The 21,935-nt window shown below is 46.1% G+C and overlaps 1 protein-coding gene across 1 annotated transcript; it reads right to left on the bottom strand.

Annotated features, from left to right (window-relative positions):
* Nucleotides 1-9,216: 9,216 nt before the first annotated feature.
* Nucleotides 9,217-15,524, bottom strand: LOC126494329 (protein RoBo-1-like). Its single transcript, XM_050131614.1, has 6 exons — nt 15,255-15,524; nt 13,239-13,328; nt 12,942-13,055; nt 12,337-12,492; nt 11,397-11,525; nt 9,217-9,519 (listed from the first exon to the last, which is right to left on the bottom strand). The coding sequence occupies exons 2-6, from the start codon at nt 13,321-13,323 to the stop codon at nt 9,329-9,331; spliced, it is 675 nt and encodes a 224-aa protein (XP_049987571.1). The 5' UTR covers nt 13,324-13,328; nt 15,255-15,524; the 3' UTR covers nt 9,217-9,328.
* Nucleotides 15,525-21,935: the final 6,411 nt, after the last annotated feature.

The raw sequence follows: 21,935 nt of genomic DNA on the forward strand, positions 1-21,935 counted from the left end.
TACCTTTATAGGTTACTTGGCCTTTTTCCTTTGCAGCTCTTAATATTCTTTCTTTAACCTGTCTATTTTGTGTTTTGATTATTATATGGCGAGGGGAAGTTTTTCTTTGATCCAGTCTGTTTGGTGTTCTGTATGCTTCTTGAATATTCAAGGGGATAACTTTCTTTATGTTGGGAAAGTTTTCTTCCATAATTTTGTTAAAAATATTTTCTGGGCCTTCGAGCTGTGATTCTTCTCCTTCTTCTATTCCTATAATTCTTAGGTTTGGTCTTTTTATTGTGTCCCATATTTCTTGAATGTTTTGTGATGAGAATTTGTTGGCTTTGCTGTTTTCTTTGATCAGTGCATTTATTTTCTCTATGGTGTCCTCAGCATCTGAGATTCTTTCTTCTATCTCTTGTAGTCTATTGATTATGCTTGTTTCTGTAGACTCTGCTCGTTGGCCTAGATTTTCCATATCCAGCTGTTCTTCCCTTTGTGTTCTCTTCCTTGCTTCCCTTTCAGTTTTCAATTCTTGCACTGTTTCCATTACCTGTTTGATCGTTTTTTCTTGGTTTCCCAGGGTCTCATGTACATATTTACTTAATTCTTCGAACTTTTTGTTATTCTTCTCATCCATTTCTATAAGGGTGTTTATTACATATTTTTTAAGGGATTCTATTGCTTTCATAAAGTCAATTTTTTCCACTTCTTCTGTGTTAGGGTGTTCAAATCTTTCTGTTGTAAGATCTTTGGGATCTGGTGTTTTCATGTTGTTTTTCTGATTAATGGGTGATGTTCTGCCTTGGCGCCTGCCCATCTCCTCCTTTCAATGCTATCTAATTGGTCTTTTAAAATCAGATCAGGTTTCTCTGCTGGCCAGAGGCTTCTCTTACTAATTGCCTTCGCTCTGTTTCCTGGCTCCTCTTTGATTTAATTGTAGTGGGGCGATCTGCTCTCGGTGTTGCGCGCTGGTCCCTGCCGCCTGCGACCTCTGCCGCCGCGCTCGTCCCTTCCAGTCTCGGTGGCAGCCGTCGTTGCCTGCCTGCGCCTCCTCCAGCTTGCATTTCTATATCTGCCTCATCCTTCCCCCTGAGTTCTCTTCTGCATCCCCTATCCCATGCCAGCTTATATTCCCACATCTCCACCTCCTTCGCCGTTCCCAACAGCCGTGTCCTCACGACCCCAACACGTTGCACTTCGGCGCCACCATCTCTTGCACTGCGCTCTGCCTGGCACCTGCAGTGAACTAGCACACGTGGGTTTTGCCTGCAGATCGGGTGCTATCAATCCTTTCGGCATGCTATGGACAGTCTTGAATGTCCCCTCCTGACTACCTGGCTTGGGGGTAACAGCTGAACCTATCTGCATCCTGTGTCCCTTCTAGAGAGTTAGGGACGGGATTGTGAGGCATGCATTGCTGAAGAATTAAAGTTGCAGTTTTTGTTTACTTATCGCATTGACCGTGATCTCACAAGCCTTTACAATTATCCACTCGCGGGTCCAGCAAAGTTTAGTGTATATGCAGCCACGCATGGAGTGGATCAGAGCCTGTTCTGTGTCCTCCTGGGGAGGGATGAGCAGAGACTCTGTTCATTCACCCAAAATTGGGCACCAATGACAAACCAAGGGAATGATTCCACTAGTTTGGTGAATCCGTGAGTTTTGAGGGGGTTGTTCACAGGCGCATGGAAGAGGAGTCACCAGTGGTACTAGCTGCATCAGCAACAAGCCCGCCCCCAGCATGGGACAACTGAGGAACGCTGTATCCCAAGAGCTCCCTACAGGACCCCCTGACAGCAGACACCAGACTCCTCCTCCCAGCCTTGTGACTGGATCTTGTAACTCTCTGAGTTTCCTGAGTCTAGTGAGCCTCTCCCTCCCTTCCTGGAGAAATGTTTAGAGCAGTGGTTCTCAACCTGTGGGTCGAGACCATCAGGAAACACATTATTTCCTGCGATCTTAGGAACCGAGACACTGCTCAGTAGCAAATCTGCAGTTATGAAGTAGCAATGAAATAAATGTTTGGTTGTGGGTTCCTAAGACCATCAGAAATGCGTGTTTTCCAATGCTCGTGGCCCACAGGTTGAGAACCACTGCTTTAGAGAAGATAGCCACAGGAGGGGTTGAAGCCAGGTCAATGTCTTTTATGGTTTCTGAGCATTCGGAACTAGGGCATGATTATAAACCGGTGTAAGACGTGTGAATGAACAGGCTCTGCTCACTCGCCCTGGGCCTGGCTTAGATGTGAGGTAGAAGCGGAAGACCGTGTCTGTGACAAGGAAAGGTTAGGTGGCTGACATGTGAGGTCTGTGCTAGGCCATGTGGGAGTGGCTGGGACCCAGAGATGCGCATGGGGAGAGACTACAGTGTCTGGGGTTCTGAAGAAAGGAACACCAAACGCACGTGTTTGGTGTTGAACACATCATGGAGGTGCCACCCAGCAGTGGGCACAGTGGACTCCCTGAGCTGAGCACAGTGCTGGCGTGTGGCTGAGAGCAGTTAGCTGCTCTTGGGCTCACTGGAGGAAGAGCCTGACAGAGAAGCCTGTGGATAATGGAGTCTCTCCAGGTCCCCTCTTCTGACCATTAGGATAGCCAGGGAACCTGAGGCCGGATGGCTCATCCCTGGACAACTGCCAGAAATCCAGATGGATTGCTCTGAGTCAAGCCTGGCTCTGCCACTACCACCGCCTCTCGTTCTGATTCCTGCTTGTTGCTTTAATCACCCACACCCCACCCTAGGTGATCCTGGTTGTCTTAAGATGTAGCTGAAGCGTGGGAAGTTCCTAACCCCCTGCTGTGGCAACTCAGAGGCTCTAACTGCGCTGCCTAGATTTTGTCAGCACAAATGGAATCACCTGGGAAGAGGGAACCTCCACTGAGGACTTGCCTCTGTCAGACTGGCCTGTGAGCAAGCCTGTGCGGTGTTCTCTTGATTACTGGTTAATAGGAGAGGACCTGGCTCACTGTGGGTGGTACCACATCTAGGCAGGTGGTCCTGGGGGGGGGTATAAAAATGCAGGCTGGGTCAGCCAGGGGGGCAAGAGGACCTCTATGGGTCCTGACTGTTCTCAGTAACAGACTGTAAGCTGTAAGCTAAGATTAAACCCTTTCTCCCCAATTTTTTTAAAGCTGGTGTTCTGTCAGCAGAAGAAACGCCAGCTAGGACATTGGTCCACAGCTCCACGTGAGTCTGTCACACTGAGCAGATGATAATGCTTTTTCTCAGGACTTCCAAAATTTGTGAATAAATGTCAATCCGTGATCCAAAACAATCCAACTCATGGGCTAAATCCTATTCAACCTTTTCAGTCTGTCAAAGGAAAAAAAAAATGGCTGATTGTTTTTGTCTTGACATGTACTAATTTGCTTCTCCCAGTGCTGCCGCTGCAAACATCAACTGAATTTCAAGCTTAAAAGGACTCAATCAGGCATGGTGGGACATGCATTTAGTCACAGCACTCAAGAGGCAGAGCTGGGTGGATCTCTATGAGTTCAAAGCCAGCCTAGTCCTCATAGTGAGTTCCAGGGCAGCCAGGGCTATATAAGGAGATCCTGTCTTGGAAAAAAAGTGAGTGATTTTTTTTAATCATCTCACATAATCTTGCTAAATAATATAATTTTTATTGTAGATGAAACTTTCCATAAGACAATAATGTTTTCATACATTTTTCTAAAAATTGTGTGTGAGAGTGCAGTGCCCTACAGTGCCACAAGAGGGCGTAGAATCCCTGCAGTCAGAGTTACAGGTGAGTATGAGACAAATTTGTGGTCCACTGCAAGAATGGCTGAGCCGCCTCTCTAGACACATGCCCACAGAGAGCTACTTCGTACTGAAATCTCCAGCGCATGGGTATGTGGCGGCAGATCCGGGCTGCAGCACTCGGGTCCAAGCTGAGTCACTGCAAGAGACTAAGTTACAACCCCAGGTTCTTTCCCAGTGACCCCGGGCTGTGCAGATCTACGCACCATGCTTGCTTGCCTCTCTGCTGCTGCACAAGCTCCATACCTTAGGAGATCTTGAACCCCAGCACCAGCTGCAAATCCCATTGCTGACATCGGTCCCCATAACCTGTGTTTCGGGTTTCAGAGTCAATCAGGGCCATGATGGCCACCTGCAGCCACAATGTCCCTTGTTAGAGAAACCGGGATTAGGAAGACTTTTTTAGCTACCTCCCCTGAAAGCTTCAGCAAGCCTGTCACCACTGCAGACATCCACGGAGAGTCTCGGGGGTTCCTGAGGCGTCATCCGCACCGTCCTCAAGTGACAGAGCTAAGCGGAGGGTACCATGGAGCCCAAAGGTGGCTTGTTTAGAGCGAATAGAGTTTAAAAAAAAAAAAAAAAAAGGCTCAATTAGCTGTTATGCCCCTAAATACCCACTAGATGGAGATGTTCCTCAATAAAATTTTGTGCCCACTTTCTTCCTCTGGCTTTGTTTAGTTGCTTTTGTTTTGTTAAGATAAGGTCTCACTTTGTAGCCTAAGCTGGCTTGGAACTCACTGTGTTGACCTGGCTGACCTCACATTCATAGAGATCTGTCTGTCTCTGCCTCTATGAGCCACTATATGAGCCTCCTTGTTTTAATATAACTCTCCCCAGATGTTGTATCCCTCTGTGTGTGTGTGTCTTTGTGTTTTGTGTCATTTCAAATACATTTTGTGAATTTGAATAAATTTTATAGGGAATTCCATACGTGAATATAATGCTTGTTGATCAAATCCATCCCCCCCATTTCATCCCTACAGATTCCTCTCCTATTCCCACCACTTTTTCCTCCCTCCATATGCTTTATTTTTTGAAACCCACTGAGTTCTCTTAGTGATACTATTTAGGCACGGGTATAGGGCTATCTAAGTTGGTAGCATCTCAGAGATCATGTCCCTGAAGGAAACTCACTCTTCCTCCCCAGCAGCCTTCAATTGCCAGTAGCTCCTCAGGTAGGAGTAGGGCTTCATGATAGCCTCCCCCATCCAGGCTGTGATTTTGACTGGCTTCTTATTGTGTGACAGTCAAGCCCAGGAAGATGGCTGTGCAAGCCCGAGGATGTCTGGGTTTAAATCCCCAACACTTACATGGAAAAAAAAAAAAAAAGCAAATAACTGGGTATGGCTACCCTTGCTTCTAACCCCAGTGGCTGGAAGTGGGGGTGGACCTTCAGATTCTTCCAAAAGAAGGAGAAGAAGAAGAAGAAGAAGAAGAAGAAGAAGAAGAAGAAGAAGAAGAAGAAGAAGAAGAAGAAGAAGAAGAAGAAGAAGAAGAAGAAGAAGAAGAAGAAGAAGAAGAAGAAGAAGAAGAAGAAGAAGAAGAAGAAGAAGAAGAAGAAGAAGAAGAAGAAGAAAGGAAGAGACGGAGAGAGGGAAAGAGGGGAGGGAAGGAAGGAAGGATGGAAGAAAGAAGGAGGAAGGGAGGGACGGAGGGAGGAAGGGAGGGACAGAGGGAGGGATGATGGAAGAAAGGAAGGAGAAAGTCATCTTCTCTTTCCAGCATCACTAGAAACCAGTTACCATCAAATACTCTCAGCCTTTTATTAGCATACATACACGCGCACACACACACACACACACACACACACTCCTCATTCCTGCTTTCATGGTGGAACAGTGGCTGCCTCAACCCGTCCTGATGTGACGCTTTCTCTCTGACTCCTGAGGTGTCTGTCAGCTGTCTCTTCAAAGATCCCGATGTTGCTTATCACAGAAGAACACAAGGTACAGGGGAAGAGCGGTGAAAACTGGAGATGATGGTGGGGGAAGATAGAAAAAATAGGATTAGAGGTGGGGGAGAGAGAAAAGGTGAGAAGACAGTGGCTCAAGAGCAGAGAAACAAACAGGAAAATAGCTCCTAGCATCGAGCGTATTCTGATAATCTGAGTTGTGCCAACCGCCCCACACTGGAGCAACAGCTGGGATGAACCTTCTGTAAATTTGTGTCTGCTGCAGTCATTTACTGTGGGCTCCGTGAAACTCCCCAAATCTGAGAGTGATTGTTATCTGAGAATACCGTCAGAAGAGAGCATCCGAGTTTGTGTTCTACTGCCGTGATAAACACCATGGCCCAAAGCAACTTGGGGAGACAAGTTTTTATTTCATCTAATGGATTACATCATGAAGGGAAACCAGGGCAGGAACTCAAGGCAGGACCCTGGAGAAAGGAGTTGACGTAGTACCATACAGTAACTCAAGGCAAGACCCTAGAGACAGGAGCTGACGTGGTACCATACAGGAGCACTGTTTACTGGCTTGCTCTTCAGATGCACCTTCCTTCCTGACACCTCCCAGGACCATTTGCCGAGGGATGGCACTACCTACAGCTTCACATCGATCACCAATCAAGAAAATGCTTCACAAATACGTTTACAAGACAGTCTGATGGAAACATTTTTCTCATTTGAGGGTTTTGCTTTCCAGGTGGCCCTGGTTTGTGTCAAGTTGACAAGACAAGATCTTTACATTCTTCAGGACACAGAAGAAAGTGACTGACAAATTGCCAATATAGGCGGAACTGTCTTTGAAATTCCTGCTTCATGGAAAAGTCTGCTGGATACTATGGGCCTGTAGGCTGAAGATGGATGCCCCAGTGGTACAGAAAATCTTTGGGTGACTGTGCAGGCAGCAAGATGTCTCTGTCAATTCTAGAGTTTTGGAATTTGCTTACAATGCACTTCCTGTTTACTTAGATAATATTATATCCTTCTGGAGTCTTTGATGGAATTGAAGAATTTATAGTTAGAGTTACAGTTTTCCTTAGTTATGATAAAAGATAAAGTATATATAAATATTGTAACTGTAATTCTTGCTTGATACCTGTTTTGTTATATGTAATTTTACTGTTAAAGTTAAAGCCTTCCCTTTTGTTTAAACAGAAAAGGGGAAATGGTGTGGATGGTTCTTCTGTCTATGTGTTGCTTTTATTGGTTAACAAATAAAGAACTGCTTTGAGCCTGTGGCAGAGAAGAACAGAACTAGGCGGGGAAAGCTAGGCTGTATGCTGGGAGAAAGAAGGTGGAGACAGGGAGATGCCATGGAGCCACTGCCGGAGACCGGAGATAGACATGCTGAAACTTTGCTGGTAGGCCATGACCTCGTGGTAATGCACAGATTAATGGAGATGTGTTAAACTAAAATGTAAGAGTTAGCCAATAAGAAGCCAGACCTAAAGGGCCAAACAGTGATTTAATGAATACACATTCTGTGTGATTATTTCGGGTCTAAGCTAGCTGGCTGACCAGGAACAAACAGACCCTCATATTACAAATTTGTGCCCACTTGGCCAACTAAATCCATGGAAAACCTGAGAAGGATTGAAAAGGAATTCTAGACACAAAAAATAGAGTTTAACACAGATTCTTGCTGCTTGCTGGCAGTGTGTGGCAGCTCCTTTCAGAGGGGTCTTACTGATTCAGCAGTAGCAGCTGCATGGTTTTAAAATGGCAGCTTCCCGGCCATGGGCCATGCTGTTAACAGGAACTCTGGCTCTTTGTGGAGACCAAGCATTTTGATGGGGTTTGTGAGCAGCATGCTGTGGCTGCTTGATGGCAATGTGGGCTGGCTGTGTGCCTGGAAATGGGGTAGTGTGTGTGGCTCTCAGAGGCAGTGGATGGGACAGCTCGGGCCATGCTGGACTGGCAGGCCAAGCAGGCAATGCCATATTTCTCTTAGCAAAGGCGCAGCTAAAGTTTTAAAAATGCACTTAGCATTTTAAGAAGTGTTCCCGGACAATAAAGAATTACAGGTACACAGTAGGACAGATTTAGAGATAAAAGGCCTTTAAATGGATCACAGTGTTGGCTAAATGTAAATAGGCTTGGGAAAGAGAAAAAAGAGTATAGAGAGTTGGAAAAGAAGTAAATGGTTTTTTAAAGGGGGTAAAGTCTTTAAAGAGACAGAGTGCAAACAGTAATAGATTAAAGGAATAAAGATAATAAAATAAATATTAAAAAGTAATAGAATAAAAAACAGGCCATGTAAAGATGGAAAATTCACAGAGTCTGGATTATGTATATTTTTGTGTTTTTTTTTAATTTTTTGACTGTGAATGAGCTAAGTGCAGAGAGATAATTTCATTGTATGGACCGCTAAGCTAAACCAGCATGTATATTATAAAGGTATCTTGACTTCAGAATTTGGGTCTAAGGATATGTTGCTTTGGAAAAGAGGTTCTTCTTTTGCTTTCACAGAGGATGAGAACCTGTGGATTGCTTCCAGACCAATATGGTTTGATGGAACAAGACCTCCCTGAAAGGTTGCTGTGAAACCCCCACAAAGAAAATACTTCAACCAATTAACAGGAGGAAGCAGTTTGGAGAAACTACGCCCATATTCTCAAATATTGTTCATAAATGTTCTTTTACATTTAAAGGGCGATATGCACCTCTTTAAGCCTAGCATTTATAACACCTTCATAGCCTCCATCCGTATCCTGGTGTCCATCTGTCCTAAAATGCATATCTATACAGAGTTCATGGCAAGGACTGCACACATGGTTCAGAGATAAGGGAGGCTCAGTTGTCCTTGCTTCCTTGTTTTTATTTTAATGTGTATGGTATGTGTATGCTGTGGGGCCTCAGCTCTGGTTCTTCATGTGCTGCCTACCATTTTTGTTGTTGTGTTTGAGATGGGGGCTCTCACTGGCCTGGAAGTCTCCCATTACATTAGTCTAGGAATCTGCTTGTATCCATTGTCTTAGTTCTGGAATTCAAGAGCATACTTCCATGCCAGATTCTTATTTTGGGGGGAAGCATCTTGTCATATTTGTAGCTTTTGTCAGCCTGAAGCTCAGCAGATAGCCCATATCATTAGGTGCTAACCCTAACCCTTAACAATAATCCTCCTGCCTCTGCCGATTAGACAGCAGGATCACAAGCGCTCACCACCATACCCAAAGACTTTGGAAAATGATTCTCCTGGGCTCTGAACTGTTCATTCAAAATCTGTTTTCTAGTCCAGGTGTGGTTGTGCACACTTTAATCCTAGCACCTGGAGGCAGAAGTAGACAGATAAATCTCTAAGTTCAAGGCCAGCTTTATCTACATAGTGAATGGTAGGCTAGCCAGTGCTATACAGTGAGACCCTGTTCCCCCAAAATAAAAATATTTTTATTCGCAATGAACAGTTACAAATCAAGAGTGTAAATTGATAGTTACACTGGGGATGTGTGGCTCAAGGGGTAGGTAGGGACATGAAAGAGATCACAGTCTTGTGAAAAGTGCCAAAAAGAAAGTAAGAGTTTCCCATCCAAAGTACAATCAGTGGTCTTTATTTCTCCCCTGTTGGTTAAAGGAGTCATGAAAGGTTGCTGATGTGTTTAAATGTGAAGAAGGATCATGGGAGTGCCAGTCCCCAAAGGATCAAAGCAAGGCTCTCATTAGGGAAAGACCAGCCAGAATGGATGCGATGGACCGGAGAGGAGGGCTCCCTCTGGAGCAGACGGTATCGATCTTTATGTCTATCCCGATGGTTATATTCTTCAAGTTGCAGGCAGATTTTGTCGCGCAGCCCATTCCGTGTATCACATGTGGGGGAAGGTTTTCAGTCACTTCTGTTAAAGAAGAGACCCAGCAGTCACTCTTCTCTCCCATATCGTCCCCCCCTTCTCACCTACATCCTTCAAAAGGGAGCTCTGGGGGCTGGAGAGATGGCTCAGTGGTTAAGAGCATTGTCTGCTCTTCCAGAGGTCCTGAGTTCAATTCCCAGCAACCACATGGTGGCTCCAAACCATCTGTAATGAGATCTGGCGCCCTCCTCTGGCGTGTGGGTATACATGGAGGCAGAAAGTTGTATATATAATAAATAAATAAATCTTAAAAAAAAAAAAAAGAAAGAAAGAAAGGGAGCTCTGCTCAGAAGGGTCCAGAATCCACAACTTCCACCACTGCATGAGAACAGGAGCACAGCTCCGTCCACGTGGAGTCGAGCCTTCTTGTCCTCTGGCCCACTGTCTTCCCCATATAGAAGGAATCTTAAAAGGATCCTCGCATCTTAGACACAAGACTAACACTGAGGCCTCTGGGTACCCATGTACTGGGAGAGATGAGCTCAATGCAGGTGAGGAGGAAGGCCAGACGCAGGGTCTCAGCTGTTGGCTAGAACCCTTCAAGTGGGCCTGCCTTCCCCTCCCTAACCTCTCTCTCCTTCTCTAGGAGGGAAATATTGTGGATCTCCCGCAAACTGACATTCCTTCTCCTGAGGGCTCTGAGTTCCCTATGAGAACAACTATAGAATGCACCTTATATCTGTTTCCCAAGGTAAAGCACCCCATTGCGGATGGCTTGAATCCTCCTTTGCGTTCTGTGACACCCCATTTTCTTGCTTTGTCTCAACTCATCTAGACAAAGGGCCTGTCCACTGTTCATCCCAGAACCTCTGTCAAAATTTTTCCCAACTAAAAATATAACTTGCCCCCAGGACTCTCAAGCTCTCCGTCCACCACTTAGTTGGCTCCTAATACACCACGCCTTTCACAAAAACCTTTCCATATATTGTTCAGGAAAGAGTTGCCAGCTCCTCCTTTAGCTGTGCATTCCAGAAAGAAAAATCTTACAGTTGTTTTCCCAGTTCCTGTCTCAATGGTATATGGATCCTTCATAACTAACATAATTTTCTCTTAATTAATATATATACATATATGAGTGTGTGTGTGTATATATGTATATATATATATACATATCTTTTATATCTTTTTCTAAATCTAGAGTGACACCAGGTAAAACTTGAGTGCTTAATTGCAGGCTTTGGTGGCCACAATGGCAACAGTGGTAAAGACATCTGGACCCCCAAGTGCCATCACCTCCTATACTTCTAGTGAGCTAAGGCTCCATTCCGGGATATGACAGCAACGCGGGTGCCCAGACCTGACTCCTCTAGGGGAAGGAGTTACATTCCTTCTTCAGCTTCCCTTCCCTCCTATTCTTAACCCTTATCTCCAACAAATGGCTCCTTCCAAACCTTACAGACACATGGCCCATAGGACCACTTTCTCCACGTGGAGACAGGTTTCAAAGATGGCCCACAGAGTCCCTTCCATCTCCTGGCAGCTTCCACCCGTGTCCAGTCAAGGTTGCTCTAAACTACCAACAGTCTATAAGAGGAAGTGTGTTATTTCTGGGATTAAAGCATTAAATCCACAGCTCCCCTTTTCTATCTGTGTCTCTATCGTTTGCCCTGAGGAAAGCCAGTGGTTAGTCAGGAGAACGCGATGAAAACTACAAAGAGACCGAAAGAGAAAGAATCGAAACCCATCAGAAACCACAAGTGAACACAGCCCTTAGGACACACCCTGAGCCAGGACCACGTTCCTGGTCATTCTCGGGTTACAGATCTACACACGCTGAGATGCAATCAGTGTTTGCTGTGTTCAGTTGCTGTGTGTGGAGTGAGGTTGTGGTCTTAACAAGATGTTCGAGGAAGGACTCGTACCTCTTCCAGTAACCTCCACACACTTCGTCTCTACTCCGGTGCACTTCAGGGGAACCTGGTGACACGTGCCATTGTCACTGAAACAGGCAGGGCATTCAACACCATTGGGTTGGAGAGATGGCCGAGGCCCTGAATGGAGAGAGAAGAGGGGAATAGGCAGAAGAAATAGCTGAGAATGTATCTACCCACTGTTCATCAAACACTGGTTCTCCTCACGATTCTACCAAAAAGCACTGCAGCTAGAACAAGCTGGAGGGAGGCCCAGGAGAAAGATGAGCTGGAAGGAAGTCCAGGAGAAATGCCCTGCTCTGTGGGTACAGTGACGGATCTCACAGAAATCCCATGCTCTCCTCACCTTCATCAGTTACTCGGCTCTCGGTCCTGGAGGAAAAGTCATAAATAGACAGCCAGAGCTACACAGAGAAACCCTGTCTCAGAAAACAAAACCAAAAACAAAGGAAGGAGTCTAGATAATGGGAGAAGAGATCATCTGTTTTCTAGAAAGATGCTGTTCACGGGGTGAGGAATGAGTCGGGGTGGTCACGCACACACCAACTCCCAGCTGCTCCTGTGGAGGCTGAGCGGAAGGATTGCTTGAGACTAGAGGTTCAAGGCAAACTTCAGAAACACAGCAAGGCTACTTCTCAACAAAACAAAAATGGACCTGAGAAATGAGATGGGTGAGAAAGCCTGTCAGTCAGAGAGGCAGAGCAGAGCCGCTAAACCAAAAGACACGTAGAGAAAGTCCCCAAGACCAAGTCCTGCCATCCGACTGTCGCTCAGTCTACCACACAGGAAAAGAGCCTGTATCTATCTCAACCCATTTTCAAGGAGCACTCTACACAAAAGGGAGGCAAGCATCAGTGCTGTTCCCCGGCACCGAGAGAACACAGAGAGGCAAAGGAGACACAGAGCAGATAGCAGAGGCACAGCCACTCACCGCTTTTGGGCTCTTGGTTGCACAGCTCAGTGTAGCAGCATTGGGAGTCATATGTAAACGTCCGATTGCCCCCCAGGGTTGCTGAGAACGCTAGCTCAGTACACTCGTCTTTAGAACAGCCTCTCTTATGGAGCCTTAGGTCTGTGGCTGGTTCCGCTGAGAAACAAATCCCCATGAAATGATCTCTTCTGAGGTACAGAGAGAATGAAAGAAGCATCCAGGGGTAAGGAAGCTGTTCCTTCATTCTCTCTGTCTTTATGTTTCCTTTTCTCCCAAAGGCCCTCTGTTATTGTTTCTGAGAACAAATGAACAGAGGGACACTTTGTTGCGATGGGTCTGAGGTCCAGTAATAGAGTGTTTGCTTAACGTGCATGGGGCCATGAAATTGATCCCTAGCATGGCAAAAAGAAGTGTGGGTTCACTCTCCCATAACTCTATGAGGCTGATATAAGAAACAGAGCCAAGGACTCCCCGTTCTGTCCCTAGGGACTACATCCAGTATCATTGCCCATCCCCACCACCTCCCAGAAGCCCACACTCCCAGCCCCATCCTTCAAGGAGGCAAGGATAAACTAGACACACAGTAAGAGTGCAGATCAGCTTACGTGGTGCTTTAAAATCCTGCGCTCGGTAGAAGCAGCCTTTAGAGGATTCACAGGTCCTTGGATTAGACAAGCATCTCCCATTAACGCATTCTTTGTTTTCACATCTGTAACTCTCTGCGAAAGGGAAACAAACAGGCTCAGAAACTCATCCCAGGGCTTTGCAGCTGCTGGCAAGCTTTCCCTGGGGTCAAGGAGTCACGAATGTCAAAGGGATCCCTGAAGGCTTGAGCGATCCATGGCGTCCCCCGAAAGGCACCTTACTGCCCAGCTCCCACTTCCCATCCTTTTCACTCTCACCCACACAGCTGACAGACAAGTGGGTGACGATGCAGACAGCAAGGAGACTCTTCAGAACCGAGGACCACGACATGGTGACTCGCATGAACACTGTGCAAGAAACAAGTGAGGACAAAGGAGTCAGAGCTAAGAGGCTCAGCCCTTGTAATCCAGCAACCCAAATGTCAGGCAACAGTATCTGTCTGTGCTTTCACTCATCCACTAATTCATTCTGCAGGCCAAATGTTAGCCAACACTGGCTTTACACTAGATACGGCCCTTTGGCAGGAACCAAAACTGGCAAAGATGCTGTATCTACCACTAGGCTACAAGGGAAGAGTCAGTCAGCCTGGGAAGGAGTTTTGCTCAAGGCAGATTCTTCCTGCAAGGGTCTGGAAGGTACCTTCCACGGCCGAAATGGCCGAGGTGGTCAAGAAGTGACTCCTCCGGGGAGCAGGTGGAGGCTCTCTCTATGTACTGCAAAGTTCTGGGCCATGGCGCTCATCAGCCCCTCAGCTAAGGCTCACCATTTCCAAAGGCATCATTTCACAGAGTCAGCCTCCGCCACCAGGTGTCAGCACACACTGAAAACGCTCACCGAGAAGACCTGATGCCCTGAGCCGGAGGAGGAGAGAAAAGCCAGTGTTCTCTCCTTGAGACAAGGCGGAGGAGAGCGTGCACAGGAACGCTGAGGATGGGCTCTCTCTCTCTCCTCATTGTTGCTGACTTTTGCAACCTAGCGGCCGTTCTCTCGCAAGTTAACATTGTAACTTGATAGAGTCTTAGCATGAAGCCAAGTGCAGTAAACTAAACTGACCCGCTAGAGCTGGACACCATGGGAACAGCTCTTCCTGGACCTCTGGCTTGCAGAGGAAGGAAGAGGAGGGGAGAGGAGGGGATCAAAAGGCCTCTGGGCCTCAGTGAGCTATGCAGGGGACTTCTGTGTTTAAAAGTTATGAAACAAGCCGGGCAGTGGTGGAGCACGCCTTTAATTTCAGCACTCCAGGAAAGCAGAGGCAGGTGGATCTCTGTGAGTTTGAAGCCAGCCTACTCTATAGAGTGAGTTCCAGAACAGCCAGAGATACACAGAGGAACCCTGTCTCGAAAAAGAAAACAAGTTACGAAACGAAGTTTGGCTTGCTGTGTGTGCCTAGCATCCTCCACATTCCCTCAAGGCAAATCCTAGCATTGGCTCTGTCCGCTGCCACCCATTCCTTCCTTCTTGGATTCAAACCTTAAGACACATGTGCATTTTTGCAGGTGAGGGACTGGGCTTGTTTTTCTACATTTTTCTCTCTCTTTCTGCCCATTTTTAGGAACAAGTGTTCCATTTCTCTTCTATGGAGAGAAGGGGAAAGCTAAAGGAACTCGCCCTTCCTCCACCTTCCTGCAATCATCTATATCTTTATCATGTTTTCTCAAAATCCAGGACTGTGCCATGGGAGTGAGGGCAAGGAGAACCTTCCTGGGAACCCAATATGCTGAGCGGTGAAGAAAGTGAGGGCCGTAGGAAAAGAACAGCAAGCATGTCCAGAGGCCCCCAGAGGTTGGTGTGTAGAGGTATAGGAGGGACACCATGACCCGTCCAAGATCAGCAGAGCCTCAGTTGCAATCTACCAAGGCCTGGATGCTGGGCAAGGGAAAGGTTCCTGCTGCCCACACTAAGCTGACAAGAATATCAGGAGATACCGGAGCATGTGCTTGGAAAATCTGCCACGGCCCGACAATGGCCAGGTGGAGACCATGGGTCCCTGATGAGGATCCATCCTCCACTCCAAAGAGTGTTAATTAGAAAGCAACCGGTTGTCAGGGCCTGTGAGATAATGGCCAGGATCTGGCGCACAAATCCCGGTATTCTTTCCTAGAGTTATGTCCCCAGGGCCCCTTTGCCTATTGCCAGCGTAGGAAGGAATCCCAAGTCCCTGCCTTACAGAATCATGAATTCCCCACACAACCCACCCCCACTCCACTTGACTTCACGTCCTCTCCAGGCTTCTCAGTCAACGTCCAAGACTCTACATTTCATTCTTCTCTTACCTGCTCAGATTCGTGAGCCTGCTAGTCCTGGACCGTGGATTCCCGGCCAGGTGAAGAAGCTCGAGATAAGAAAGGTGCCTGCAAAGAAGGTATGAGGCCAAGAGACCAGCCTCAGAGCAGAGCCTGGAGTAAGACCTTGATTAACCTTCACTAGGCTGTCCTCTACTGCCAGAGGCCTGGATTCTACCCAGCAAGCCAGCAGAAGAGAGCTCACTCTGTCACTATGAACAGCAACCCGAGGTCACTGTCATAGTGGCAGTGAGAACAAAGTATGGCACCCCACTGACCGGGAACCACCCAATTCTGAACCAACTTCCTGCTCCCAGGGCAAGGCCTCAGCGAAATCTCCATGGTGAAAACCGGCCAGATATGTGCTAACCTGTGGTCAAAGGAGATTGAGCATAATGCTTACTGGAGACATAGAGGATTCACTGTCTGGTTTATATCCCCTGCACATTTGGCTTCAAAATGGTCCCAAGTCCCCTCAAGGGCTCTCCCTCTCACACTCATTCTTGCCAAAACATCATTCTGCAGAATGACAGCAGCCAGCGGGGCATCTGTAGAGACCCGGGTGCCTAGAGATGACAGTCTTTCTCGTTCTACTGTGGTGTATAACAAGACCTGACAGCCTTGAGTGGCAGGGGACCCTTTATCCTAAGAAGCCCATCCTGGGAAGGGGTCCTTCTCCTCTCTGTGGGTTGCCTATGGTTAGAGGAAGCTGATACACGGGCCTAGAGGCTGCAGCAGCCTGAGCAGGAATAGAAGAGGGCTTGCCTGATCTTAGGAGATTTCTGACTTCCAGGACGCCAGAGCCAAGCCTGCTGAGAGGCAGGGTATAAATCATAGACTTCAAAGCTTAACAGCTTTAATAACCAGGTCTGACTTCAACTAGTGAAATCAACTAAACAAGTAATAATAAAGAACATCCAACAGTGTCTTATTCAAAGTGGCCACACTGGGAAGAGAGGCAAACACGTTTGGTGACCTACCCACCAGGACCATCTTTAGGATCCTGGCATGAGGTTTCTGCTTCAGTATAACGCCGGTCATATGCCTAAAGAAGCAGTCCTGGCCAAAGTGCGACCCCACCCATCACTGCCTAGGCTCCAGTCTCTCCTGGAAGGCAGTTTCTAAGCGCCTTGTTAGATCATCCCATTCCTACCCAGCAGGTCGCTTATACTGGCATGTGTGGCTGGAGGTTAGAACTCCACCCATCCAAGACTTCACCTGTTCTAATGGACAGTGGATCCCCAGGGAATGAGGAGAGAGAGCAGCGTGATGGGGACACAGCCCAGTCAGAGTGAGCAGCAGAGGCAGAAAGGCCCTCTCTTGGGTTCAGCGCCTGTGGCCCAGGGGAAATACTGACAGCAGGTGAGAACAAAGGCAGAAGAAAGGTGAAGCTTCCAGCAAGTCAGGCACCTGTGCCCTGGGGTCAGAGATACACTCAGATTCGATGATTAAATAACGCGGCCCAGCTCCTGGCTTCTAGGTGGTTGCTCTGCTTGGTGAAACTGGATGGAGTCCTGCAGCTGCAGACTCTGTGATCTTCTTGCCTTCTCTCTTTCTTGGCCATATTTTGAAATCTGGTGTCTCAGAAAGTCAATGGGCACAGGGAGCTAACTCTAGAGAAGTGCCCCTGGGTTCCACTTTGAAGCCCTTCCACACCTAGCTGGGCTCACTCAGGTTATGGAGGAAGAAAAGTTTTATATGCATGTTTCTCTGAGAGAAGCTTGTTCCCTCAGTGTCCTGTGTGAACTTTTGGATGCATGGTACCAGGCATGACGTCACTCTATACTTGGGAGACCATTGCTGCCTCATCGGGATGAAACATAGGTCAGGCCCCAGAGTGGTACCCAGCCTCCCTATCCCTCCTCTTTTCTGCTTCTGTGCTCCTACGTCTTAAAATGACAAGGGTGTGCTTTGCCACACAGGGCACACAGGAAGGTCACATAGGCTGTGCGGGCCGTGAGAAATGGGCAGGTTAGACTAACGGCGGTGGGCTTCAAGCTGTAGAGTGGTCCCTGGTGGTCTGATTCCTACCTAACCTGTGACGATTAAGGTGGACACGTTCTCCCTCCCTGAATGTATAGACTGGGCAGAGGAGGTGCTGCTCTGCTGGTTTGAGTCTCACAGATATTTTTTTATGTGACGATGACACTTTGCTGTCTCTCAGAACTTGTTAGCTCTCAGAAGGTCAGTGTCTCCCCCAAAGAAAATGGTATTCTATTCTGTTTCATTTTTAATGTGTCAAAGCAAAATAATAGATGAAATTATGTATGTACACACACACACCCACACGAATGCACGCGCACACGAGCACACACTGCATAGCACCTGCACTTGTCACTACAGAAGTGATATCGATCACCAACTGCCCTGAGAGTTGCCACAAACTTCACTAACATCGACAGACGTGAGCGAAAAAGGAGGGAAGGATGTGGGCAAGTTGGTGTCAACAGATGCATTTTGAAATAGAAAAAGCTCACAAAACAAGAAGTTGTGAAATAATGAGCTGGGAAATGAGATCTTTTTTAAAAAAAAAAAAAGGAAGACTTCTAATATTCTTACCACAAAGAAATGACCAATACTTGAGGATATAAACATTATTGTTGAGATTTAACCATTAAAAAATGTAGACATTTGTAGAAATAAACCATCATATTCAGGAAGTATAAGATTTGTAAAAACATACACATGATATATACACACGTGTGTATATGAAAGACAGTGACAAAGGGTTGAGGGCAGAGGGATGACAAAGGCATCGGAGATCACCAGCAGTGGCCAGACTGCACCTTCAGTCTACAGCAGCTACCTTATCAACAAGGTCACCAAAGGAAGGGGAGTGAGCCAGAGTGGAGGTAAGTCTGTACAGTCCACGGGCATCCTGCACAAAGCAATCACTTTGATTCTCAGCACTTCATAAACCTGGGCATGGTGACATGCACGCACAATCCCAGCACTCGGAAGGCAGAGGGAAAAGGACCACAAGTTCAAGGTCATTCTCAGATACTCAGCAAGTTTTAGACCAGGTTTGATTGTGTGGGGGGAAAAGTCTCAAGAAAGGGAGAGTGAGAAGGGAATCCTTGACTTTATATAGGAGATACTTTCACCAATTTTAGAATTTAAGTAATCAAACAAGATTTGAATACTTTGAAAAGGCATGAGGTTGATCTGCAAATATGGTAGGTTATATAAAAAAACAAATCCTGAGGCCCCTTAGGTAACAAAGGCATGTGTGAGGCAGAGATGCCCTGCTCCGCAGAAAAACATCTGGTGTGTTCCTGGAAAAGCATCACATCTCAGATGATGCTCTGATTTCTGACCTACACGGTCACATAAACCCTCTCCAACTACTGACAAGAATAGAGATTTAGAGGCAGGACCCAAAGAGACAGGAACAACAGAGACAACCAGAGGTGTCACTCACTCCCTGTGACATCATCAGAAGACACAGGTATCTGGTCATCTTCCACAGGCTGTCACATGCCTGGGATCACTGGGCCATGCAATACATACAGTTCAGCACCACAGCCTGGACTGCTAGCCCACTTCAGGAAATTCCCATGTTCAAAACTGTTGCAGTCACTATAGCCAAAATGCTGGATGACAGAAATGCTCTCACACTTTCTCACATAGATGCTCTCTCTTTCTTTCTTTCTCTCTCTCTCTCTCTCTCTCTCTCTCTCTCTCTCTCTCTCTCTCTCTCTCTCTCTCTGTCTCTCTCTCTGTCTCTGTCTCTGTCTCTCTCTCCATCTGTATAAGGAGCTGGAGGGAGGTTTGCTCCCTTTTCTGCACCAGTAAAGGCAGTTGCATGCAAAATGGTACCTCAGTTTAGCCCCATGCATATCAGAGACCTGTTTCCCTTCACAGCCTGGTCCACAGACCCTTCATCTACACCTTACACCTGACCCAGTAATCATCAGAGATGCAGACCAACATCTAAGGTTTCTCTTACATGAACCTGCTCATCAGCTCTAACCCCAGTCCGTGGTCACTAGATCATCCTTCCAGGAGGTCACAGCTTTCTGATCGTGAACTAATGTAGCGTTCAGAAAATTTTAGCATAATTTTAAAAGAAAAATATTGCGATTAAACTTGAGCTCCCATCAATGAACTGCTTTTTCTGTTAGTAAAGAGGCAGACCTTCGAAGTACTCAGTCTGAGGATGGCACGGCTACCAGGCTCCAAAATGACTCATAGCCAACTCAATTTCTTGGTTTCAGCTAAGTCCACTGAGATGGGCAGACATTGCCTCATCTGCCACTCTCCTCCTCCCCATGAACACTGGAGCATTTGCCTCCAGTAATGTCTGCTGCCCTTACTTAAAAGCCTCCCTACAGTCCAGTGGTTCTCAACCATCCTAATGATGCGACCCTTTAATACAGCTCTTCATATTGTAGTGACTCCCAACTATACAATTATTTTGTTGCTACTTCACAACTGTAATTTTGCTACTATTATGAATCTTAATATAAATATCTGATATGCAACCCCTGTGGAAGGGTCATTCAATCCCCCCAAAGGGGTCAAGACACATAGGTTGAGAACTACTACTCCACTCATTGTCACTGCCCCCATGGAGACAACAGGATAAAACTATCCAGTTCTCCCTCAATTACAGATTTTGAACTAAAAGTGGTGTCCCCTGTCTTGAGCTTTCAAACCTTCTGACTGCTCCAAATGGTTGTGGACAGACAGAGCATATTCACCAGCCCATGAACCAATGTTCTAACATGCAAACAGACTAGAAGCAGGGAGAATAAGCTCTATGGGTTATCAGGGACAGAATACATTCTTCAAATTCATTATTAAGTACTTACACATTCATGTATTCGAATGTAACTGTATTTGAGAACACGGTCTTCTGAAAAATAAATCAAAATGAGGCTATCTGTGTGGGCCCCATGCAAAACAACAAGAACAACAGGCAGGGACCTGAGTTAGGCAGGGTTCAAACCATATGAAGCCAGAGGAAGCAATGGTCACCTAGAGTCCTCAGAGAAACAAGAAGTACCAGAATCAAAGGACAGAGACCCTGCTGGGCATCCCTCTGTGGTGCATTACTATGGCAGAGTTGCACACTCAAATTCTGGTAGACCAGAAGACTGGAATCGTCCAGCTTCACAAAAACACTGTGTTTGCTTTAAAAGAATTCTAGACAAACTACAACGTAGACTCGGGGAAAGAACCACAGGCAAGTTAACAAGGTCCTGTTAAGTTCTTGTTCAAAATCCCAAATGTGAGTACTCAAAGACAGGTCCACCTTAGTGAAGCCATGCTAGACTATTCCAGACTGACAGATAAAACCTTACCAGAGAGACTAGGATGTTTCAAGACTGACAGTCATGTTCTCTTCCCGATAGTGAGTGTGAGTCTGTAGGGTTTCTTTTTTCTGTGTGTTTCCACATCACATTGTCCAAACAGCAGAATTCAGGGCTCTGAGTTTGTTGACAGCAATTATAACTATTTAGCCTCTATGTGAGTGACCTCTGCAAGCAGCACAAGTTTCAGAGGTATTGTAAATCACAAAACCCAAAATTTTCTCTAGACACATATCCAAGGTTTAGGAAACTGGGCCAGGAAGGCAGAAGAATTAACGGTCAGGACTGTGCAGTTACAACATCAGCCCTTGGGGCTGTGCACACCTCTGTGTGATTTCAAAAGCATCTAGTAGAAATCTGGCTGACTACCCCAAGTTTCAGCATGAAGGTTTCCAGTTAAATCCCACACATACAAAGAAAAGGCCAAAGCCAGTGTTTATGCTAATGTTCAGGATACCAGGGCACATGGAGAAAATTCCTGAACCTGTGGAATCCTTGGCCATTCCTGAAGATGCCTCAGCTCTGGGGCACTGGGCCTAAAACACACAAATGGCAGAAGTGGACTTTGCTGCTTGTTTTGTATGCAGGAAATGGGTTCACATTTCACCAACAGGCCAGGTCTTTGAAACCTGCTTAGGCAGTGGCTTTTCTTTTTCACTATCATTGTATATTTTACTTGCACAGTGAAACAAAGTTTTTGAATATTTTTATTGATATAGTTTACACACTGTATAATTCACCTTGAAAAGGTGAGAAAATGCAATAAATTGGGATTTTTCTCCAGAAGTTCTGCTGTCATTGTCACAGTTGAGGGAAGATACCTTCATCCTGTGGTGGAGGTTGCCAGCCACTGTTACAGGCAGTGCTTTTAAAATGGATGAGACACTGTGAAAAGGCCAAATCTGGGAATCATGCGTAGAAAAGGAGGGGAAATTTCATCCTAAAGAAAGATAAAATATTTTTAGTAAAGTCACATCCGTAAGTTTCCTCACATTTGAAAAGCGATAGTTAAGCAAGAGAGGAGTAAGAAAACATCAAACAATACCAAACTGACAAAATGATCAATACATACAAAATGATCAGTACAAAATCAATGCATGCCTTTCAGCAATTCCTCTTAATATTAGGGTTCTTAATTAACCATATTTTAAAAATAGCAATCTATCCAGTTGGGATAAAGTGGGTTCATAATTTTGCTTCCTCAGAGAACACGCATCTTTCAGAAAAAAAAATGGACTCTGCTTTTAGAATGGAAGCATGTTCTGGTGTGGAAAGTCCTTCTGTCTATGTGTTGCTTTTATTGGCTAATGAATAAAGAAGTTGCTTTGGGCCAATGTCTTAACAGAATATATCCAGA

This window comes from Alexandromys fortis, unplaced genomic scaffold (genome assembly GCF_014885135.2).
Source record: "Alexandromys fortis isolate MF-2015 unplaced genomic scaffold, M_Fortis_MF-2015_v1.1 scaffold_367, whole genome shotgun sequence".
Taxonomy (NCBI): domain Eukaryota; kingdom Metazoa; phylum Chordata; class Mammalia; order Rodentia; family Cricetidae; genus Alexandromys; species Alexandromys fortis.